Source organism: Nymphalis io, chromosome 4, assembly GCF_905147045.1.
Source record: "Nymphalis io chromosome 4, ilAglIoxx1.1, whole genome shotgun sequence".
Classification (NCBI taxonomy): Eukaryota; Metazoa; Arthropoda; class Insecta; order Lepidoptera; family Nymphalidae; genus Nymphalis; species Nymphalis io.
The window spans coordinates 9,559,222-9,582,058 of record NC_065891.1 but is presented as its reverse complement, the minus strand read 5'-3'; the positions used below and the strand labels follow the sequence as shown (position 1 = coordinate 9,582,058).

The 22,837-nt window shown below is 33.4% G+C and overlaps 2 protein-coding genes across 8 annotated transcripts in view; one reads left to right on the top strand and one right to left on the bottom strand.

Annotated features, from left to right (window-relative positions):
* LOC126781823 (sorting nexin-25) overlaps nt 1-22,837 on the top strand; it is a 368,238-nt gene that overhangs the window by 230,303 nt on the left and 115,098 nt on the right. The gene's annotated exons all lie outside the window — the stretch shown is intronic.
* Nucleotides 1-22,837, bottom strand: part of LOC126781826 (proton channel OtopLc) — a 51,232-nt gene that overhangs the window by 11,285 nt on the left and 17,110 nt on the right. For 2 of the 7 annotated variants that reach the window (XM_050506900.1, XM_050506901.1), the window contains exons 2-3: nt 5,520-5,675; nt 4,882-5,045 (exon numbers count right to left, since the gene is read on the bottom strand). In XM_050506900.1, the coding sequence (XP_050362857.1) occupies nt 4,882-5,045; nt 5,520-5,648 (293 nt within the window). In that variant the 5' untranslated portion in view covers nt 5,649-5,675. Of the gene's footprint in view, nt 1-4,881; nt 5,046-5,519; nt 5,676-21,064; nt 21,313-22,837 lie in introns of those variants that run through there. The other 5 variants (XM_050506902.1, XM_050506897.1, XM_050506896.1 and 2 more) reach the window with 5 other exon arrangements.

Genomic DNA, 22,837 nt, shown 5'->3' with positions numbered 1-22,837 from the left:
AAATTTCAATGATTTTGCCAATTTATTATTATTTAGAAGATAATTTAACAAAAGATTATAAATTAAAGTGTTATATAATATATAAAGTAATCTTCTTAATTTTATTATTGTAGTTAAAAACTTATGTTCCATATTCAATGATGAAAAATGTATTTTGGATCGGATCTGCGTAAATTTTAGCTAGCGTTCACGTGTTGAAAGGAGTACTACGCTAAATTTTAAGTCATTCGGTCCGAATTACTTAAAATTTATATTAAATATAGTTTCGGAGACCTCGTGATGAGTCAGTCAGTGGTATTTCGCTTGTATATAAAGTTTAAATATATAGAAATTTCACGATGAACGTACATATCAGTAACATAAGTATTGGATGAACGCGCATTTCTAGTTCATCAGGAGTTGCAAAGCGTTATTGACACATTGATTTAAATTCAAGAATATTATTATACTTCAATCTCTCTACGATTTTTTATTAAATGCAAGAGTATTTAACTTTTCCAGGACATTTTTGTATGTAGTTGATTTCAATCGACATATTCGAATACATATTCATAAACGAGATAACAATTAAAGCGGTGTGAACTCTACACCTAAAAGAATGTTCAAACTTGTAACATTAAGAGTGTGCTCACTGATGTTCATCTTGGCGTATTCACTAGTGTAATGCTAGTTTCATTATATAATGTAATGTGTAACATAATAGACCTACATATTAATATAATAATATTATTAACGATATTTGATTGCAAACCTAGGCTTCTGAACAAAATTTCCTTTAGCCGTCACTATGAAAATAATTCACTTAACACTTGATAAATATAATAATAATAATAATATCCTGGGGCATTATTCACACACGGCCATCTGATCCCAAACTAAACAGAGCTTGTACTATGAAAACCAGACAACTGATATACAACATATACTATTTTTCTTTTGTAAATACATACTTATATAGATAATTACATCCAAACCCATAACAAACAGACATGTTCATGCATACAAATGTCTGTCCTGGGTGGGAATCGAACCTACAACCTTCGTCGTGAAAGGCAAGCATCTACCAACCACACCAACCGACCCGCCATTAGAACATAAAAATATTCTTCTTACGTTGCAATGGCGCGTTGTAGAAATATCAATTAGCTACGTTTAATCCTTCAATGACATAATACGGGGATAGCAAACTTTGTCGGTGACCGCATACAATACATCATTACAATATTTTATGATCGTCTGAATAGGCAAGCGAAACGGAATTAAGCGTCTCACGTACTCTTTGCTTCTTATTTAGTACCACTTTTCGCCGCAACGTGTTTTGTTGGGTTGTGTTTTCGATGTTACTTTATCGTATAATAAATTCGCACACTACACACAAATTATTTATTAAAACTGTGGATAATTTTACAATCGATAGTCAGTATGGCAACGATTTCACTGATAGATAGATTGTTTGATAAGAATGACATATAATCCGATTTGTGACACGGAAACGATATTATCGACAAGAGCAATCAATTAGTAACTACTTCTTGAATATGTTATATTAAGACGTTATTCTGGCCGATTTCGGCCACGGCGGCCAATCTCATGAGAGATTAGCCAAATGCGCGGGACATATTATAGTGCAAGTATGTGCACAAATAAATGTGCACTCTCTATTCCCTAACTCTCATAATCCGGTGGCAACTCGACATGACCGAAAAGAGTTCAGGACCAACTGCTATACGTGCTTTCAGCACGAGTATGTACACACTTCCAAGTTCCAGACTCCCGACAGCTACTGACAATTTGTAGACGGAAAAACCCAATAACTTTTTATTGGCCCGACCTGGGATTTGAACCCAGGACCTTGCGGTCTGCGGCCTTATATCAAGCCACTAGACTAAGGAGGCAGCCAGTGGTATATTATATATCACATATGAATAGAAGCATTATAGATGGTATCTATGACAATAAATAATGTGCAATGGGTATGATATTAAGTTTATAGATTGCATTTTATATGGCGCGGATAAATTTGAGTATAAACCACGTAAGAGCCGAGAACACATGTCTCTAAATCAAAGATTGCAGGTACTACTAGGTACCCGGACAAACACCACTGTTTTTATATACTTAATTTGTGATTAATTAATCTTTAATACAGTGTTAAATGACTGTTACTATTTTCTTTACTTTAGTATAAGTGATAATGATTCATCATCTGAGGCGTTACAGCCGCGGGTGGGCCTTAGCCTGATCCAGTAAATCTCTCCAGTCCGATCTATTTGTGGCTTTGGTTCTCCAACTTGTCACCCCTAAGATCTTGGTGTCCCGTTCGACACCGTCTAACCATCTGAGCTTGGGCCTGACTCTACTTCTGCAACCCTCCGGCCGGCCTTCCAAGAGGCGTTTGGGTACTCTGGCCTCGTCCATTCGTACTACGTGCCCTGCCCATCGTAGGCGTCCGATCTTTATGGTCCTAATGATGTTAGGTTCATCGGACATTTGGTATAGCTCGTGGTTATAACGCGTACGCCATCTCTCATTTTCTACGAAAGGTCCGAAGATGCGCCTTAGTATTATTACTAAAATTTCAATAATTTGTTTACTCTTATTTTTTATTTATATTTGGTAACAGACAAAAGGACCGGTAATAAATATTAATAAATAAAACACTGGCCTTGTATCTTTGTTTATAGCAAATTAAAATCGTGTTATAATATAAGATTTCTAATAAAAAATACTATCAGAGATTTAAGACTTAAGAGTCCAGATAGCTCAGTGGCTAGACCACGTGAGTGTTAACTTACAATTGCGGGTTCTAAGTTATATTACTTAAAAAGTAAATACTTAGAAGTATACTATTATAAGCAATATTTCTTAAGTATAGCTGTATTTCTGTCGACTTACAATTAATGTAACTCCCATAGTTACAAGCTCTTAGCATTAACGCATGTTTCAAGTAATATGTCACTTGCAATAAACAACTACGACTGAAAGATTGAACGATAAACATTAACTCGTGCCATAAATAACTATGGATGAATACATACTATTAATAACACATGAGAAATGATGACGTGATTATGAAAGATGTATGTTTCAGTAGCTTATATATTTCCAAAGTTACATACTGGTTTATTTATATAAAGTTTACTATAAATATATTAAAACATTTTAGTAAAATTATGAAAATAATATACAACTTAATTTTATCAGATATGCATACCTATCTTTAGCATATTTACATACATACATATTGTACATATTGTAATTATATAATTTTAGTTTATATAATTTACAAATAAATACTCAAATTGAACTTGTAATTAACAAATAACAAAAATTCATGCTTATCTCTTAAACATTTTATATAAACACATTCGTACACTGACACATGCATATATTAGGTTTTGATTTAGATTAACCAGCGCTTTTAAATGTCTTAAGCGAACCAACAGTGTGTTTACTTGAGTTTCTAATTATATAAGTAACGTTGAAACTCCTGTTATAAACAAAAATTTCAAGATTACAAAAATCTTAATGGTTTTTAATTAATCCGATTATACCTAATCAACTTTATTCCTTTACATTTAAGTTCATTTTATAATACCGCACGTGTTCCTTTGATGTATGCATAGAGGACCGTATAGCCTATTGTCCGTCCATGCAACGTGGAAGTGCTTTGATTACAGCTTCCTCCCCTTTATTTATTTTTAAATAGTCTATTGAGTTTTTTTGTGACGGCCTGTATGTGTCCCCTATGATTTAATAGGTCAATTGATGGTTTGCTTGACCATCATTTTATAACTATTTAAATAATAACGTTACAAATAATCCCAATGATATTCAATTAAGCTTTACAAAAACACGTTTGGCAAATATTATTCGTATTTTTAACCATACTAATAAGGGAAATAATAAATATCCCAATTTATTGTATTCGATTTTGCTAAGAAATGTTTGTATTATAAACCACTGCTCATGTTAATATTCGACCATGACTAAAATGTTACGTCTTCTTCCATTGAAACCCATAAACAGCAACCTAAGTACCTGCTTAGACAGATCGGCTGACACAAAGCCTTACCACTAATAAATGTTAAAGAGTAAAATAACAATAACAATGGCGATGATAATGTTACAATGTATTGCTTTGGTCGCTATAATAAATTGTACAAAATAATAATTTATAAACAAATAATAATTAAATATATACATCTCATAAGATTAATCGACGTTACAGAGAGCAATGTTTGTCTATAAAGATAAATGTTACGTATCAATAACGATAATTTTCATTGTTGTTGTTTTTTTATCTGTTTGTCATCTGTATAAATAAACCTGGAGATACAAGCAGAATTAAAGGATAATATAATTTAATAACTTAACTATTAAAAATAAGAAATGGGCTTCATTAGGATTTAAAGTATATCAACTGACAAAATGAATTGCTTGTTAAATATGAAGTATAGAAAATGGAATTATAATAATAATAATATCCTGGGACATTTTTCACACACGGCCATCTGATCCCAAATTAAGCTTGTACAAAGCTTGTGCTATGGAAACCAGACAACTGATATACTACATATACTACTTTTCTTTTGTAAATACATACTTATATAGATAATTACACCCAGACTCAGGACAAACAGACATGTTCATGCACACAAATATCTGTCCTGGGTGGGAATCGAACCCACAACCTTCGGCGTGAAAGGCAAGTGTCTACCAACCACGCCAAGCAGCTCGTCAAATTGGAATTAGATATAAAGAAATGTTTTCCTTGGACTGGTTATGGTGTTACCGAGTTTTCTTTAGGAACTTGAATCCTTGTTCGTGTATACTCATAAGTCTGTTATCAAAATACGTATTAATAAATATTATACTAACTTGGCATTCTTAGGTTTGGTTTCTGGTTGGCAACACGCGCGGTACCGCAGCACCGCCTCGGTGGGGGTAAGTGCATCGGTCTCGTCCGCCGGCGCCTCACACTCGTCCGTGACGAGCGGCGCGCGCGCCGGCGACGTATGAGATCCGTACCCGTCGGAATTCAGCTATAGATTCAAAATAATATAACATTACATACATTATTAAAAAAAATCTTATAAATAAGTTGCGGTAATATAAAAATATTTTCATAATTTGTAACTTATACGAAATACACTTACATCTATTTTAACTTAAAATTCAATGTAGAGCTGACACAGACATACAGATAAAGGTTAAAGGCTCTCGAAATATATTTACACGTTTGAAAGGAACACTTATCTTTCATAACGACCTCGTATGATGGTTAATATACGAAATTATGAAAGTGACGGTAATATACATGAATTTAATAAGGTCAAAACCTCAGCGATTACATCATTTAAACTGAATTAAAGTTTAAAATATTTTAATTTCTTTTAAGGAAGGAAGTTTGGTACCAAACGCTACTGGATAACAAAATATAATTTATTATGGGAGATCATATTTAATTTCGCAAAAATGAATCAGTGTCGCTAGTAATTAGTAAATAAAAAACTTACTTTGACAATAGTGCCGACCTGAGGGTCGGCCAGCTGTTCAGATTGCGCGCGTTGCTCGCGCTCGATCCCGTCTATTGGTGCGCCCAGCAGCCGCTCCTTCATCTCGTGGATGTAGGGGCAACGCTGCATCGCGATGTAAAACTCGCGGACGCGCACCTAAAATAGAAAATATTAATAAATTCCTCATCCCATTATCTACATAATCGTTTAAAATTAACGTACTCGTATAATTTTACATGTATATTCCTCTAATATATATATAATGTTAGATATCAGCTGGCAAGAATAACTATAAATAATTGTCATATAACGTTAAAATAAATTAACAATCAAAAACGTTAAAATAAATCAACAATCAAAAAATTTAACGAAAATATATAATTCTTCTTTTTTTATTATATATAGAATTTCATATTAAAAGTTCGTTTCTACCAAGAAATAAATTAGGTAGTAGGTACAAAAACAGGCCATAGTTTTTCGACAAATGTCGTAAATTACTATTAAGAATGTACCGTATCTATTCATTGTGTTCTTAGATTTATTTAAATCAAAATAAGATTTCCGATGCATGAGGGCTATTCATTATTCGCCGACAATACCATCTCTAGAGTATTATTGACAAGGCAAAATTCTTAGATACAATGCATCGGGAAGTCGGAAAGGAATATCGTGATATCGCTATCTGACCTTGTTCTTTGACGTGACACTAAAATGTAACCTTGAGTAGCTTTTGTGCTTAACAATAATAAACAATTATATAAACGTACATAATGTGCGTGCAGATTGCCCTACTAACTGTGATTTATTTATTTGAATTCCACTGACGCGTGTTATTTATCGACGCAATCGAACACGTGCGAAATTAATAACTTTACAGTCGGTTTCAACAGAACTCGTAAGAAATGTACAAGACGTGTCTATTAATATTGGTATTCATTATAAATTATCGGAATTATAACGAAGCCCTTTTTAGCTTATAAGTTTTTTTAGTCCTATTGTTCGATGTCGTTTTGCCGCATAACGATTTAATTTCTCACGAATAGGTACTGAGTACCGACACGCTATATATGTTCCATGGAAGGCTATATTTATATAATTTTAATGACCGAACATTAAAATCTATTTTATAAGGTTTTCAAATCACAAGTCTCTTGCTAAGTAGTATAATAAATAAACAAAATGTACTTAATGGAATATTTTACAAAATAGTATTGATTTATATCATAGATTTATTAAGAATTTTGTATTCAATTACAACAAAATTATAGAGATAGGAAAATAAGCTGTTAGACTTTGGCAATGTAAGAAATATTACAAATTTAATTCACCACCAATTCGAAAGCTAGGAAAGAACCTAGATACGTCCTTTATGTCTAAAATTATACTGGCTCATTTATCGTTTAAATTGGAACACAGCAATACAAAATATTCTTTAATTATTATTATTGTTACAAGTATGGGACGCTTAGGCACAATAATAGCCCCATAGTCCAGCGTCAGCGACGAATCTGTAACTTTCACATGACTACACTTTGTATACCGTCGAGCTAAGGTTTTTGTGACAATGACAAAGCTAATTATAAATCGACTACCTGATCGACACTAATAGAGATAAGTAAATACATTAGCGCTTTAACGGTACTAAATGTAAATTTCGAAATCGATTGCTGATCAAACAAACCTGTTGTGAGACGAGAATGGCTATTTATATGTTTTTGATAATTATCAATAGTGATGTCTTATAGTATTCTATACAAACCTACGGTCAACAGAACCGATTTATGCCATGAATATTATTTTGAAAATGAATATCTTTAATTTCAATATATGTTATATTAAAATTTAACATGAAAATTAAAACCGTTGGTCAGGCATAGCTGATTTTCAGATGATCACTGGAAAAACGCGTTGCGCGTTTCCTCCACGGGAACAGTGCGAGGGTATGTGGGGCTCGCCGATGTCATAGGTGCCGAGTGCGCCCCGGACATCGGAATACTCCCTAAAAAACCAGCGGTACCCTTTCCGTCTTAACGAGGATCGCCACGGGATCGCTTTCGTATATTTTCGTAGACATCATGTACCCACTGTTAATAACTAAATACATTATTTATTTTTATCCAAGTGACAAAAAAAATATAAGATCAGTTTAGTTTCAATCAAGAGTATCAGAAAAATATAAATTGGAAACAGACGGTTATTATGAGCTTATATCATAGAAAATATAATTTAAAAGCTTATTGTACATAAACACAATATTAACAAACAACAAAAGCATAAAAAGATTGAGGTTGATTAAAAAAAACAACACATTTCTAATTCCAGCGACACGGTATAAATGTTTTGAACAGAAAAGCGGACAGAATGTTTTTACTGAGAGAAACGGCAGTATTATGTGAGGAAATACTGGGACAGTCCCATCCGCCTCATGTGGGACTAGACCGTATATGGTATAATTGCGACGTACAGACACGTCATTTCTTGATTACTTTATTGCGGACTGAAATGACGTTAAATACTGTTGATTTTACAGATCCGTTATTCTTTCTATGTTCTTTCTAATCAGAATCAACAAAATAATCCACTTACGTTAACTAAGCAATATTTTACGTTTAAAAATGATTTTTTTAAAAGTTTTGGTGTATTTTATTAATTAATTTTTATTTCGTTATAAATATAACTTGCACAAACGGTTCTAGTTTGATTGGTATAATTATACATTAGTAATTTTATATTTATTTTCTTTTGGATTTTACGGATTATGATCTAAAAAAGTAAAAGTCATTAATCTGGAGACTACTGAAAGTCTACCTCGTAGTCGTATTTAGGTTCATTTATTTGGTCTCGATAAGAAGTTGACTCACTGACATTCAAAGGTAACTAGAACCTAACAATGTTGCAGGTGGAACAGGAATTAAGCCTATTAGATTAGTTGTTAGAAGTAAGATGGCGATCATGATTATAGAAAGATAGTTAGTTATATAGGCCTCATGATAAATACCATAATCCATCCCTACCATAAGAAAAAAAAAACATTTTTTTTAAACGCACATATAGTGTATGTTTATTAATTTTAAAATTATTTATATGCTGCATGTCAGCACTTGAAGCAATAAAAACAAGAGAATGATTTATTACAACAAATGGAGTTTATACCTATTGTGGAAATCACACAAGCAATCAAACTAAAAATACAGCATAAAATACAGAAGAAAGCTAAGTGTAGTTTACTTCTATATTATAAAAACAAAATAAAGTTAGAACTAAAACTGTTTAAGGTAACTAGTAAAATAGTTATATCACAAGCACGAAGATCTGCTATAAATCTGCAATGCCTAACATGGAATTGGCACAATGATATTTCTCTGAATGGTACTTACCGCGTACTCGCACGCCTAGTACAGTACAATCGATAAAGTAAAACCGGGCTATTAGGTCACTGGACTGTTATTTACAGAAATTAAATTCGCTGATAGTTTTTAATTTATGGAATAGGAGTCAAGGCGAGTGAAACTTGATACATAGCGATACCGCTCAAAGAAGTTAATTGAGAATAAGGCATATGTTTGCGTCTGTGACAGCTTATAGGGCTAAAATTAATCTTAGAGGAATTAAAACAGATGTTATAATGATATTCTTTTGATTTTGTTCAAGGCGGCTATTCTCAATGAATAGACGATATTCAGTACGTATTTCTATTACTCTCACAATCCGATGGGATGGCAACCCGACACGAGCGAAGAGAGTCAGGAGCATGAACAACGTTTTCATGTATTTTCCAAGGAAGTGTTAACTCTACGAACTTTCAAAATACCGGCTATTACTCATAATTTCTGATCCGAAAACCCCAATCATTTCTTAGTTGCTCAACCTAGCGTTTGAGCTCAGCATTTTAGAGTCTATAGCCTATTCCAGTCGAGGAAGAAGTAGAGATGTCCAAATTTCGAATTTACATATTTCATGCGATGCTAATAACTCTGCTTAATCTATAATATATCTTTATTTATAAAAGAACACAATTCAACTTAACTAGTTCTATCCACTTTAATTTTACTTTCGATAACAACTTCACCGACAATCGAGACGTTTTTTTTCGCGAATCCATTATGAAAATCATAGATAGATTTCGTCCAATGATATTGCGTCAATTCAGTATCAAAGTTTTTATTTGTCTTAACTCCTCTTGTAAGCTTACACATTTTTGTGAGATGCCACTAAACCAACAAGACACTAAATGTTATAATAGATTGTACTTGGGCATCATTATGCTTGAACACGTCATGGGCGAAGCTTATCATTACTGGTATAAGGGCGTGCGTATTGATGGGTAGCACCCACTCTCTGATGTGTTTGTGATTATTAAAATGCCAAACAACAATACTTTGCATTATCGTATTCCGGTTTGAATAGTGAGACACCAAATGTAAGTAGAGGTATAAGGGAGAAATTGACGAGGGGCGTTTTGACGGTGTAAGACGTGGTTTGTATTTCTATGTATCTTGTCTACTGTCAAATATTTGTGTGCTAAGATGACTGCTTTAGTAATATAGTCGTGAACACTAGGTATGTAAAAGTAAAGTAATATACGTAGACATCATGATTAATTAATTTACTATTTATACAAATACTATTGCAAAATTTAATTTGCAAATTATTATATGCGAAAGTAAATGTTGTTTGTTACGCTTTCCGCCCAAACCACTGAGCCGATTTTGATAAAATTTGAGACGCAACATGCTTAAACCCCAAAGATGGACATAGGTGACATTTAACTAAACCCAAATTCCAACCCTCCACACACGGGCGTAGATGTGGGTGAGAGCTAGTATTTATATTAAAGAAATCTTCAAAAAGAAGGCTTAAAGTATATTGGGACAATATTCTGCTGTTGAAATGTGGGTAAGTGGACATATATTGACAAGAATTTTATTAGAAACATTTTTCCTCATGATGTTTTGCTTTATTACCCTGGACGAAATGGTTTTGGAACCAAACAAGCACAGGAATACTCTATTCCATTCGCTATTATTAAAACAATGTCATTTTATATTTTACCTGACCTATAAAAACATTGTTTTTAAAAATAAGAATGTAAGCGCAATAAAACCATATGAAGATACGGATTTCGAATAATGAAGATTATAAAGAAGGATTTAACAACATTCATAAAATTAATCGGAAATCAATTTACTAATTTTCAGCTTTTAATTAAGTTTATCAAGGTCTCTCCTTTAGGTAGGGATAGCAAACACTGAATTCATTTAGTTAAATAAGAATTGCAAACGAACTGAACAAAAAAGTCTTATAGTGTTCTATTAAATAAATATATCATAAAACTATACGAAATGTAAAACCAAATCAAATACAGCTATCTTAAAATTAAGGTTATTGACATTTGACACTCATGCACACATACACAATAACATACAAACAAAGACTGATGGCATTGTAAATGTTATAATGCATATAATGTATTACAAAATTATTGTTAACGTTTTAGCAGCGTATTGAGTGATATACAATGAGTAACTCTCACCGAGATACTCTATTAACAATTGAATTTAAGCAGTATATATTTTTAACTTCTTAGAAACTTTATACAAGTATCTTACGTTACATTTTGCAATTAAAAACAAATAAGGGTCAATGAAGCATTAAAATGTACTTACTCTCTATTAAAAGAAACAAACTGCCTTGTGGTCAAGTTAACTTTCCTACGGCATTACGAATTCTAGGTTAATATATATGGCACAGATAATTTAAATGCGTTTTTATTGTTGTTTCGATTGACATTGTAGACTTTCGGATCCCAGGCCCATTTAAGGTCAAGGCGTCAAAAGATATTTAAGAATGAACATAGTGAATGTATATATATATATACTTTTCTTGGTATTTTTTCTAGGGCTTTTTTAAGCTCGTCTGGGTAGGTACCACCCACTCATTAGGTATTTTACCGCAAATAGCAATACTTCGTATTGTTGTGTTCCACTTTGAAGGTTGAGTGAGACAGTGTAACTACAGGCACAAGGGATATAACATCTTCCCATAACAAGTTCCCAAGGTTGGTGGTGCGTTGGCGATGTTTAATATTTCTTACAATACCAATGTCTATGGGTGACAATGACAACTCATCATCGGGTGGCCCATTTGCTCGTATCTCTGCCTATTTATATAAAAAAAATATACGCCATTCCAATCGTTAAAGGAGTAAAGATAAACAAACCTTAGATTTACATATTCCATGCGATTTGCTTATATATCTGATAAATTATGCACTACAAACACTTCTTGATTAATATATCTTTATTTACAATACAACACTTTATTATTCTACTTAACTACTTATGTTCATTTTAATTATACTTCCAAATTCCGATCGCAAATTTATTAACATTCAAAACGACATCTTTTATCGAATACATAATGAATATCATAGATTACTTAAGATCTTGACCAATGATATCACATCAATTCAATGTCAAAGTTGTTTAACCAACGTAGGAGTAAAGAATTCCTCCTGTGTTTGGAAAAGGCTATAAGGGGAGTGGCGCTTAAGGACTTCTTGAAATTCATTCCCCATCCATCCAGTCAACATTGCCTGGACAGTGATCAACAGGTGCCTTATTCTCATTAAAAAAAGCAGCCGTGGCTCTACTACTCCTTAACAATATGTACGATATCCATTTTTAATGATTGCAACATAAATTATTTCATTTTATATTATACGTTACAATGAATAAATATTTCTATCACGTACTTTATCAATACGGCCTAAAACAACAATCGTTACAAATTGTAATCATAAAAATAGATGGGAGGCCGGCCCATATTCTTATTCACAAATACACAATACGAAAAATATTTCAAAACATTTGCTAAGGTTACAACGAAAATTAAGCGTTTTGAGAACACCTGTAGCACGCTAGTAAAAGTATCGTTAATATATTTTCATCTAGTTTATGACTTAGCCCTAAAGTTAAAAGTAATAAAAACATAAAGAACGGCATAAAGAAATTGGGTCAGGTGAAGTAACAGCCATTAGACGCCGTATCGTAAACACATTGAACGCCCACAGTCCAATACCTCGTGGACTGTTGACTGACTATCAACAGGTAAATCCTGAATTGATGTATGTTTATTAAACTATGCTTACATAATTTTGTACAAGTGTTGTACGTGCGTTGTAACAAGACTTTAAAATATTGGTTTATTACGAGTATGTTCATTGTTGATACAAATTTATTTCTTGCCAAGTCAGACATTAGGCTTCAATATATTGTCCTAAGTTATAAGAAGAAATTATATTTTAAGTTGTTATAAAAAAATTACGTTTTTATAAATAAATTTCAGAACTGACCATTTAACTTGGCATCCATTTAGATCACACATCTTTTGTCGTTGAAGTCAACAACCAAGGCATATATCATAACATTGAACTTGGCTCTTCTCATTTTACATTAATATTTTTATAGGATATATATATACACATGGAATTAAAGGTGAACAAATAATGACGATGGACAAACATCTCATAGTGTGGACAGGCCCAGTAGCTAGACGAATTCCTCACGATATTTTTATTAACCACCGTGCAAATGAAGCACATGAAAAATCAGTTGTATTTGCTCGGGTTTGAACTCGTAATAATCAGTTATGATTGACGTCTTACCATTGGGCCATTATGGCCCGTCCATGATAGTAAACAAATTAAATTATATCTGTTATAAACTATAAAAATGCTTCGAAGAATTTTTTTTACTATCGCCACTAACATCAAAGAGCTTTATTTATTTAAAACATACTATTTGGACACACAACTAGCTGAAAACAAAGGGAACAAAATGGCACAACCTGAATTTGATTAAATTACAACTAGCCAGTTGTCGCAGCTCCGATATGTAAAAAGTTTTTGATTTCATATTATGGCCTCACTTGGTAATATGTATACTTCAAATACTTTTGTCTAATTTTACTAATGGTAATCATTTTTTTCCTTACAAAACTATTTTATATTATATTATAGGACATTTGATCGACATCCAAGAAGCTATTTTAAAAGAATCGACATGCAAACATCGTTCGTTTACTATATAATTAATATCGTTGTAGTATTATTTGAAAGTTTTTTTTTTACTTTTCATACGAAAAACGTTCTGAGGTTTGACTCTGAATTAATATTTCAACCCTTATGTATCCACTCACAACTCAGATTTGACTTATTAATATGAATTATTACTTTTTAAAAGCCTCAACGCCTTTATAACAACGATACTAGTTAAAACAATGGCGTTTTATCTAGAAACAGTTGTTAAATTCAAAATAAATTTACAATCTTGGCGCTAACGGAAAAACATTACTTTTCACTGTCCATGACAAAGATAAAAAAATAGCAAAGTATAAAAGCACCATTTTTTAAAAGAGACAAATGTAAAATGTACATTTCTTCATACAACCTTGCAAAAGCAAGCTAGAGAATCGTCATTGTATAAAACGTCTTTGTGAGTGGACTTGTCTAAAGATAAAACATCATTGTAACAATTTACACTTCATCCTAAAGAGGTAAACATTACCACTTATTCTACTGGTGGTAGGGCTTTGTGCAAGCCCGTCTGGGTAGATACCACCCACTCATCAGATATTCTACCGCAAAACAGCAATACTTGTTATTGTTGTGTTCCGGTTCGAAGTGTGAGTGAGCCAGTGTAATTACAGGCACAAGGGACATAACATCTTAGTTCCCAAGGTTGGTGGCGCATTGGTGATGTAAGCGATGGTTAACATTTCTTACAATGCCAATGTCTATGGGCGTTGGTGACCACTTACTATCAAGTGGTCCATATGCTCGTCCGCCAACCTATACGACATTTTTCTGCCAAAAACATAGAATAAATAATATATTTTTGAGCATCAAGTATCAATAATGAATTTGTTTACAATAAAGCTGTAAAAACTAACACGTTCGTAACTCGGAAAATGTTAAAAACCGACTTACATTTGCTATATTTATGCAAGTAACTTTTAAATGTTTTATATACTATTAAATATATGTTATAATTATTAAAGGTGTCGGCGTAATAATGTTCTGCGGTCATTTCGAGGTTTTACTCACAAACTCTGTAGCGAGGAAAATTCATCATGTGCGTTACTAATTTAAAAGTCTATAGAAGTATCAGTTCATTGACACTTTGAACGTGATAATTTGTTTTGTTTCATAACAATTTTTTATTACACTCATTATGAAGATCTTAAATGTAATTTCGAAACCGTTCAATTTCAACAAATGAAAGACGATCTTTTCTCGCCGTTTAATTAGTTGTTATCTCAATTACTCCATTTCTATCGAATAACAAATAACAAATTTCTTTATTATAAAATAACGTTTGAAGATATAAAATAACGTTTGTTTGCTCCATAATAAATAAACAAAAATGTCTATAAATTAATTATGTAAGCGAACTTTATGTTTGGTCTTGTTCATAACGTGCCGTCCACTGAGCTTATTAAGGCTATCCTTCTAATTTTTTACGTCACTTCATTATAAGTATGCTTTAGGCATTAAACCTGAATCGTTAAAAATAAATTCATAGATAAATTTAAGTCTAATATGTTTAATAAATACACGTACCTAGTCACATTTATTAAAAAAAGATTTAACGCAAAAATTCCAGTAATCAATCAAAATAACCTTGAAATCCAATTGCAATAATTAAAAATAAAATTTAGTATAAATCAAATATGTAATAGAAACGAAACTAAATTCGTCGTTAAAATTTAGCTTTCACGTCCACCCCAGCTAGACTACTAAAAAAAAAAACAAAAAATGTAAATTAAAAAAAACCTTTGCTCAGCGCAGCGAGATTGCAGCTAAAAGCAACTTCCGATGTAATTTCTCTCAGAAACATAAACATAGCTTCTACTTATAGAGTTTGTTTGAGCCTCTCAAAACAGCCTGTTGCTTGGTCAAAGCTTACCTTCTTCATTATAATTTACACGCGTGTATTTCACGGACGAGCTTGTAATATTTTAATTCCACCCTTATTGAATTAAAATGTAACAATTTCTGCACCATTTTAATTAACAGCATAATTTAAAAATATTATATTATGAAAACAATTTAAGTCAACTATTCAATTTTTTTTATTACAATGTTTGACGTAATTTACATAAACAAAAAGATTAAAAATTAATTAATACACTCATTCAGCCTAAATGATATTCTATTGATAGTTCGGTAAACAACGTATAAGAATATTATATATATCTATAGCATTCTATTTATATACATATATGTATATCAAGAAGTGCTCAATTTCCACATCGTTGTTAGCTTATATATTATATACTAGTACTAGCTAATCTACTCATACGTATAGAAACAATTAATTTTTGAAAGTTATACAAGTACATATAATTTTAAAATATGTGTCTCACTAATAAATAGTAAAATAGAAATCTTTAGAAGCGAAAGTGCTTTATGTAATAATATAGTACGCTTAGATAATGCCTGCGAATAATTTTCTCCAACTCAAAGCCCACCTTTGCTTATTAGAGCATCGTAATACGTTTATCGCTTCAAATTTTCCGCTCGCTAATTCTGATTACGCCTAGGATGATTATCGAACATTATTATAATATGTAAGTAACAATAGATTTTTATCATTAATGGGTTACCGCTAATAAGACTGCAGAATTCGAAGTCCTAGGTTCTAACCCCGGATCAGGCAAATAAAAAAATACTGAATTATTTTATTAAGACATCATTAGTAGCAGCTTAGAGTTAGGAAATTGAAAACCGCACTGATCAGGTACAGTCTGGTCGTTATCCCATTAGAGTAAAGAGAATAGAGGGAACACCAGTGTTTCACACACTCGTGGACTATATCTGCTGCACAGTTGACCTGTCTCTATTCGATTACCAAAAAAATAACTATTTGGTAGGGTAACGGCCGCTCGGGGAGCGTGAGGAGAGGGCATCCGCTGACTCGCTTCGCCGAAGAAAACCGGGGAGAAGGCGTCGGCGCTATGCGCATCTTCTCCTCCCGCCCTAAGTGTTGGCGGGGTTAGGGGGTCTTTGTACCCTGAGAACCCCCTAGGATTTAGAGGCCTGCAGAGGCGGGCCAACCGTCGGGGCGTCACGGTAGTATGCACAAGCGATCCCGTGACCTCGAAAAGGCGGTGTGGGTACCGCTGATTTTTTAGTGGGTATTCCGCCACATACTCGGCGCCGGCGAGTCCCACATAACCCCCACTTCAAGTGGGGGAAACGCGTAAACGCGTTTTTCCAGCGAAAAAAAAAAAAGGGTAACGGCCGCTCATTAAACGTTCTACCGCTAAACAGCAATACTTAGTATTATTTCGTGTTCGGTAATTAAGCTAGTGTAACTGTACAAAACGATACCCCGAACACCACAGTTACCAGGGGTGGTTAATATTTCTAGATTTCTTACAGAGCCAATGCCTTTGGGTAGTGGTTACTGCCATCAGATAATAACTTTAGATGGTAAGTATTCAGATGGTAAGTGGTCACCAAACGCCCTTAGACATTGGCATTGTAAGAAATGTTAACCATCGCTTACATCACCAATGCGCCACCAACCTTGGGAACTAAGATGTTATGTCCCTTGTGCCTGTAATTACACTGGCTCACTCACCCTTCAAACCGGAACACAACCAATACCAAGTACTGCTGTTTTGCGGTAGAATATCTGATGAGTGGGTGGTACCTACCCAGACGAGCTTGCACAAATCTCTACCACCAGTGCACAAAGCTCTACCACCAGTAACTTTTTGCAATAAAAAAATGAGGAGGAAACCATTATTTATTCATCAATCACCATTATTCATAATTAGATCATAATGCTTTTGACTGATTCATGTTAATGTCAAAATTCAGTTATATAAGTTTTTGTTATTTTAGTTAAAGATTTTTTATTTGAATATAAGGTTACCTATAATCGGTACAAATATTGTTACATAAGCAATAAGAAAATGAAAATGAAAAAAATAACATATAACGTTGGTTTCCTAATTAATAAAATAAAATAAAAAATATGCCTAAAAGCGATATCCGTATATAATTTCAATTCAATTTACATATTAATCTTGTAATTTTGCCCGTTTTTATACATTAGCAAACTTCATATAAATTTTACTAAAACTAGACTGGTACAAGCGCTTTTTAATTGTCATTCTACAAATTGATAAAATAACTAATAGCATTACGCAATTCACATAATACTGAAAAGAACCGACGGTCCACTTAGTATTTGCTCTTTTATACGGATTATAATAGATAAATTTATTAATTACTTACAAATAAATGGATCCTTATACCCACCTTACCCGCCTACGCAGTCAACTGCGGATGACTTCGAAGGTTGGTGAACCAGTGTGATTACTAGCATGAACATAATGACTTGAACTTCAATGCAAATAATAACTTATTTTTTATAAGGCTTTGTTGGAATAAATAAATGACGTAATTTTTAATGAAGCTTTTTAAGAACAAGTTTTACGACGTAAATTTTATAATGTAGTTATTTAGTTTATTATTAACCACACTAAAAAACTTATAAAAACATTGGTAAATATATTATTCTTAGAATGTTTAACGGAAGTTATTTTTTTAGTAAATTTCAGAACGGCTAAGTATAAAAATGCTAGTGTAAAAAAAAGTATCATTTTATAATTTTCTCATCTACCAATCTTTATGTGCGCTAATAGCTAACTGCTACAATCACGAGTAACCTAATATACTGGCAGGCAAATATAATGGTAGGCAGACTGGCAAACGGGTCAACTGATGGTAAGTGATATAAAAGAAATATTTACCATCGCCATCGCCAATGCGCCACTAACGTTGGGAACTAAAATGTCCTTTGTGCCTGTAATTACTCTGGCTCACTCAGTACAACCGGAAAACATAATACTAAGTACTATTTAGCCTACTTCTAAAAATAAGGGATGAGTGGGTTGCACTTACCCAGAAATGCTTCTACAAAAAACCCTAGCACTAAATAAATAAAAAAATGAAAGACCAGAATACTATAATACGAATACATTATTTTGTGAATTATGAACTGCTCATTTAATGCTTAAAACAGAAATGTAAAATGATACTTAAAAGAACTTGACATTATAAAATTAAAATCGTTGCTTTGACAAAATATTTAAATTACTTGCGGATGTGAATTGTGGAACTGTATAATAACCTCGATTTCGTTTGCGCTGCAAACCAAAAAAAGTGATAATAAGTAAAGCCCTGTTCTGAAAATGTACCACTGAAGAGCGGGGTTAAGACTAAGGCCTCCTCTCCTAAGGGTTTCCTCACAATGTTTTCTTCTTCCTTCAATCCCGATTAAGAAATTAGTTTAAAACACGAAAATTCAGTTTGCTCGGATTTAATATCTGAATTTTCGATTAAAATTCACGTGTTTTAACTATCTTTCACGCAGTTGTAACCTTTTGTAAGGTTCTCTCCCCCTCATTCTCAAGGGCTCTTGTAGAAGGAACCAGGTTATGTGGATCTCTTACCCACTAAAACCACTGCGATGGCCTTCCTCCGCACAGATTAGAAAGGCTGCAGGATCGTTTCGATTAAACACATCCGCGAACCCTCCCGTGCTGCGCTCTGTTCATAGCTCGTCGGAGCTATCCTCGCGGAGTGAAGGTAATCTCGCCCCCTCACACTCCTCGCTAGTACGATATCGCGTTGCCATCCCAGCCACCACTGTTTAAAATAGAACAAGCGGGGCCCCCACCTTACGCGTCCACGTCCCCAGGGTTACGTCATTTCTTTTATGCCCCGGGCTTTGGGGCTGTGGGAGGGCCAAGACGACGAAGCGTCGTCTCTACCGAGCGGGATCGGCCCTGCCCCATTCCCACTGCGCGTCTCCATCTGGACTATGACAGTCTTACAGAAGGAAGCTATGGCCATCCACGCCGGTACCCTGTGGAGCATCACCGACACGATTGCTCGCAGGGAATCTCTCAGGGAAAAGGTCTTGTCTGACTTCGCGGTCTAGAATCTGCCTAACCGCGTTCCAAGCGAAATATGCCTCCATTGTTTGGGCGGTGTCCCGATCCGATCTTACACAGGTATCACGTGTTCCAACTATTCCATATTGGCACCTGCTATAACATTGATAATAATATAGCGCATATGTGTGTATGTACTTTAATAACTTCCTGTGTTCACATTGTCATTCGTTTGTACCATACATGATTTAATATGATGAAATTTAAAAGTTCTTATTTTGACATCTTCTGTAGTTTTATTTGATACGCAAATAATGACGAAGCGAGTTACGATTTCATAAGTATACGATAACTTGATAACTTAGTTTAGAAAAAAAAATCTTGAGAACGTTTTTGACTCTGAAACAATTTCGTTTAAAAGGACCTGAAGAGCCGCGACTTCTATCGGGTGCACAATGATATAGTCTTTTATATGAGCCAGTAACGCCTAACTGTACGGCCACGAATTAAATTTATTTTATGTACGTAAAAAATAAGAACCACGCCGAAAATTTAAAAAAAATATAATATACAGTCTTATGATATGTATAGATTCCAATTCATAAATACTTTACGAGATCTTTGAAGACAATTTTTATAACGTAGAAATTTGAAAATATTTTAGAATCAAATAAACTTGCGAAACGAAATAGTGATTAAAATGCTTTTATAATTCCCTCCAGTAATAACGTTAATTGTTTCTAAACGATCAGCTATAACAAAGGAATCTTTACCAGAAAAAAATCTAAGGACATCTACAAATAAACGACAGTTTCATCGTCCGATACACGCGGTGATCTCATCGACTCGTAGTTCGTATTCAAACGAAGCTATTACAATTCTCGGATATGACATATCCCTTGGCGTAATTCAGTTACTCAATTTCATGTGAACACAATCTAATTTCAGTTCGAGACTCAATATTTAGGTCGCGAATTTAGATAAATAATTCGATGATGTTGGAAGTTACTTTAATGAGATTAATGTTTAGCTGTTTTTTTTAATTAAAATTATATTAATACTTGTAGATCGATGACGTAATTAAAGGCTTAAAATATCTACTACGTTCAAATTTAACAAGGACCACCAGAAGCCTCCTCTGAAATGAGGTCATCGTAAAAAGATGGCCCATTATACCAAATGTAATTCTTTTTTTAAATTATTTATGTAAATACAAGCAACAGCAATATTTTAAAGCTAAGAGAACACATATAATATTAGAAATAAATAATAGGAAAAAAAACGTATACGAAGAACTAAAACGCCTTCTATCTTCTTTTTATGACTGAGGTACATACTAGAATGTGCTTAAAATGTTTTTATAGCTTCTGTTATAAATAAAATTATAGTCATTATAGTCAAAATTATTTTTAGCTTATACGATTTCTACTCCCAGATTACTTTGACATTTGAGGGTAACAAGAAAATTAAGCACTGGAAGTGTTAGCGGATGTCAAAGCTTCGGGTGGGAAAACGGGCTTTATCACATTTAGTTTGGGTCGTTTTTTGACTGCACTAAGTAGGTCACCAACCTTTTGACACTGAAATTCAGTCACGGTGGCCGTGTTATCTACGGTCGATTCGGAAAACGTGACGCCGCGTCGAGCGCGGCGTACGTCGTCCGCCAGGGCGCAAGCGTGGTCGGCTTGCTTCGGCGCGCGGCCAGACGCGCTCGCGGGCCGAGACTGGCGTGTTCGCGCGTTTTCCCTCCCGCGCTTTCCCACTGGCATGCGCACATCAAGCCTGCATTGTTCTGCAAATAGCGGCGAGGGCTGGGCCGCTATTCAACCGTGCGTCTTTCAAAGCCAGCGATACACTGAACTGTTGCCGCGGCACTAAAGATGTGCGCGGACAACTTCGTTTTGTTGGTCGAAACAGTAATTTAACCAACTAGTTACACAACCGCAGGTAGCCTTTTAAATGTGCGAAGATAGCCTGTTTAGTACTTACAGTATTACTAAGTTTATGTATCCCTTTTTTTTTTTATTTTATTTATACTCTTATTTGCGTATGACAAAAAGCAAAAGGGAAGTAGGGCTGGAATTTTTATTTATAATTCATAACTATACTCCACAGTGAACAGTATATAAGAATTAAATATACCTAACAGATTAAGCTAAACTCAGTATAAACATATTTTTACTTTTTTTCAATCCTTATCATTAATTAAACTCTGAACTCAGAACAAATAAATATCTCCGATTACTTAAGATTATTATTTCATATTTATAATTTGTTTTAATCGAAGACTTTGTTATAAGATTATTTTAATATGGTATAGTAACTTACCTTGTAAAAGAACTGTAAAATATAACACTAAAAAATATATTAAAAAGGTCGTAATATATAATAAAACCAATGACCCAGTTAGGCTTTCTCTGACATAGTACACGTTTGTTACGAGTAGAAATTGTTCAGCTATTTCAAGAACGCATAAAGATTAAAGTCGGTATAAACAGTCAACAGTGGCCACATCACAAATGTCGATCGCCGATAAACAATTCGTTTCCGAGTACTGAGCTGATGTGTACATGCCCTCGTTTCAAACATACTGATGTTCTCAAATCCGGAAATCATACAGATTATTATTAGTGAAAAAGTTTATCGAGTAAATCCAACTAGAATGCCTGAAGTGATCTCAATTAAGACAAAAACATTGAAATCCTGGAATTAAAACAAAGGATAAGTTAAGTTGGCGAACATTAGAACTTCGTTATATATATTAATACATATAAATTTGCTTTTACATCTTTAAATAGTATACATTACGTTTTCGTCTCGAATGAATTTTTAAATTTTTATTAGAATTTAGGAAAACATTATTATATTTTATCAAGAGTATTCAAATTTAATACGTAATATCGAAGTTTCTCTACCGCTTAACGACCTTAATAATTCTAGAAAGATCTTAAAAAGGCCTATAGAAAAATACGTGAAAGCATACAAGTAATCATATATTTTAAAGACAAACAATTACATGTTGCCAAAAAAAAAATGACAACTTTAGTTTAACTTTTGACCATATAGACTTAATCATTCTCAGAATAAATAATATACATTTTTAATTTAAAAAATGTGTGAGATAAAACAGGTATACGCTCGGATTGATATTTATTTATTATAATCTGTAATATCTGATTGATGCTTTTATCTCATTACTTAATTTTCTTTAAATAAAACTATCATCAAATTTACGGTACAAAGTCGGAACGGAAAACTAGTTTTGTAATAAATACTTGTTCTCGAAATTTTACACTAAGTTGTATATGCGTTCTTGCCTTATTTGTCGAGTTAGCATTAAGATG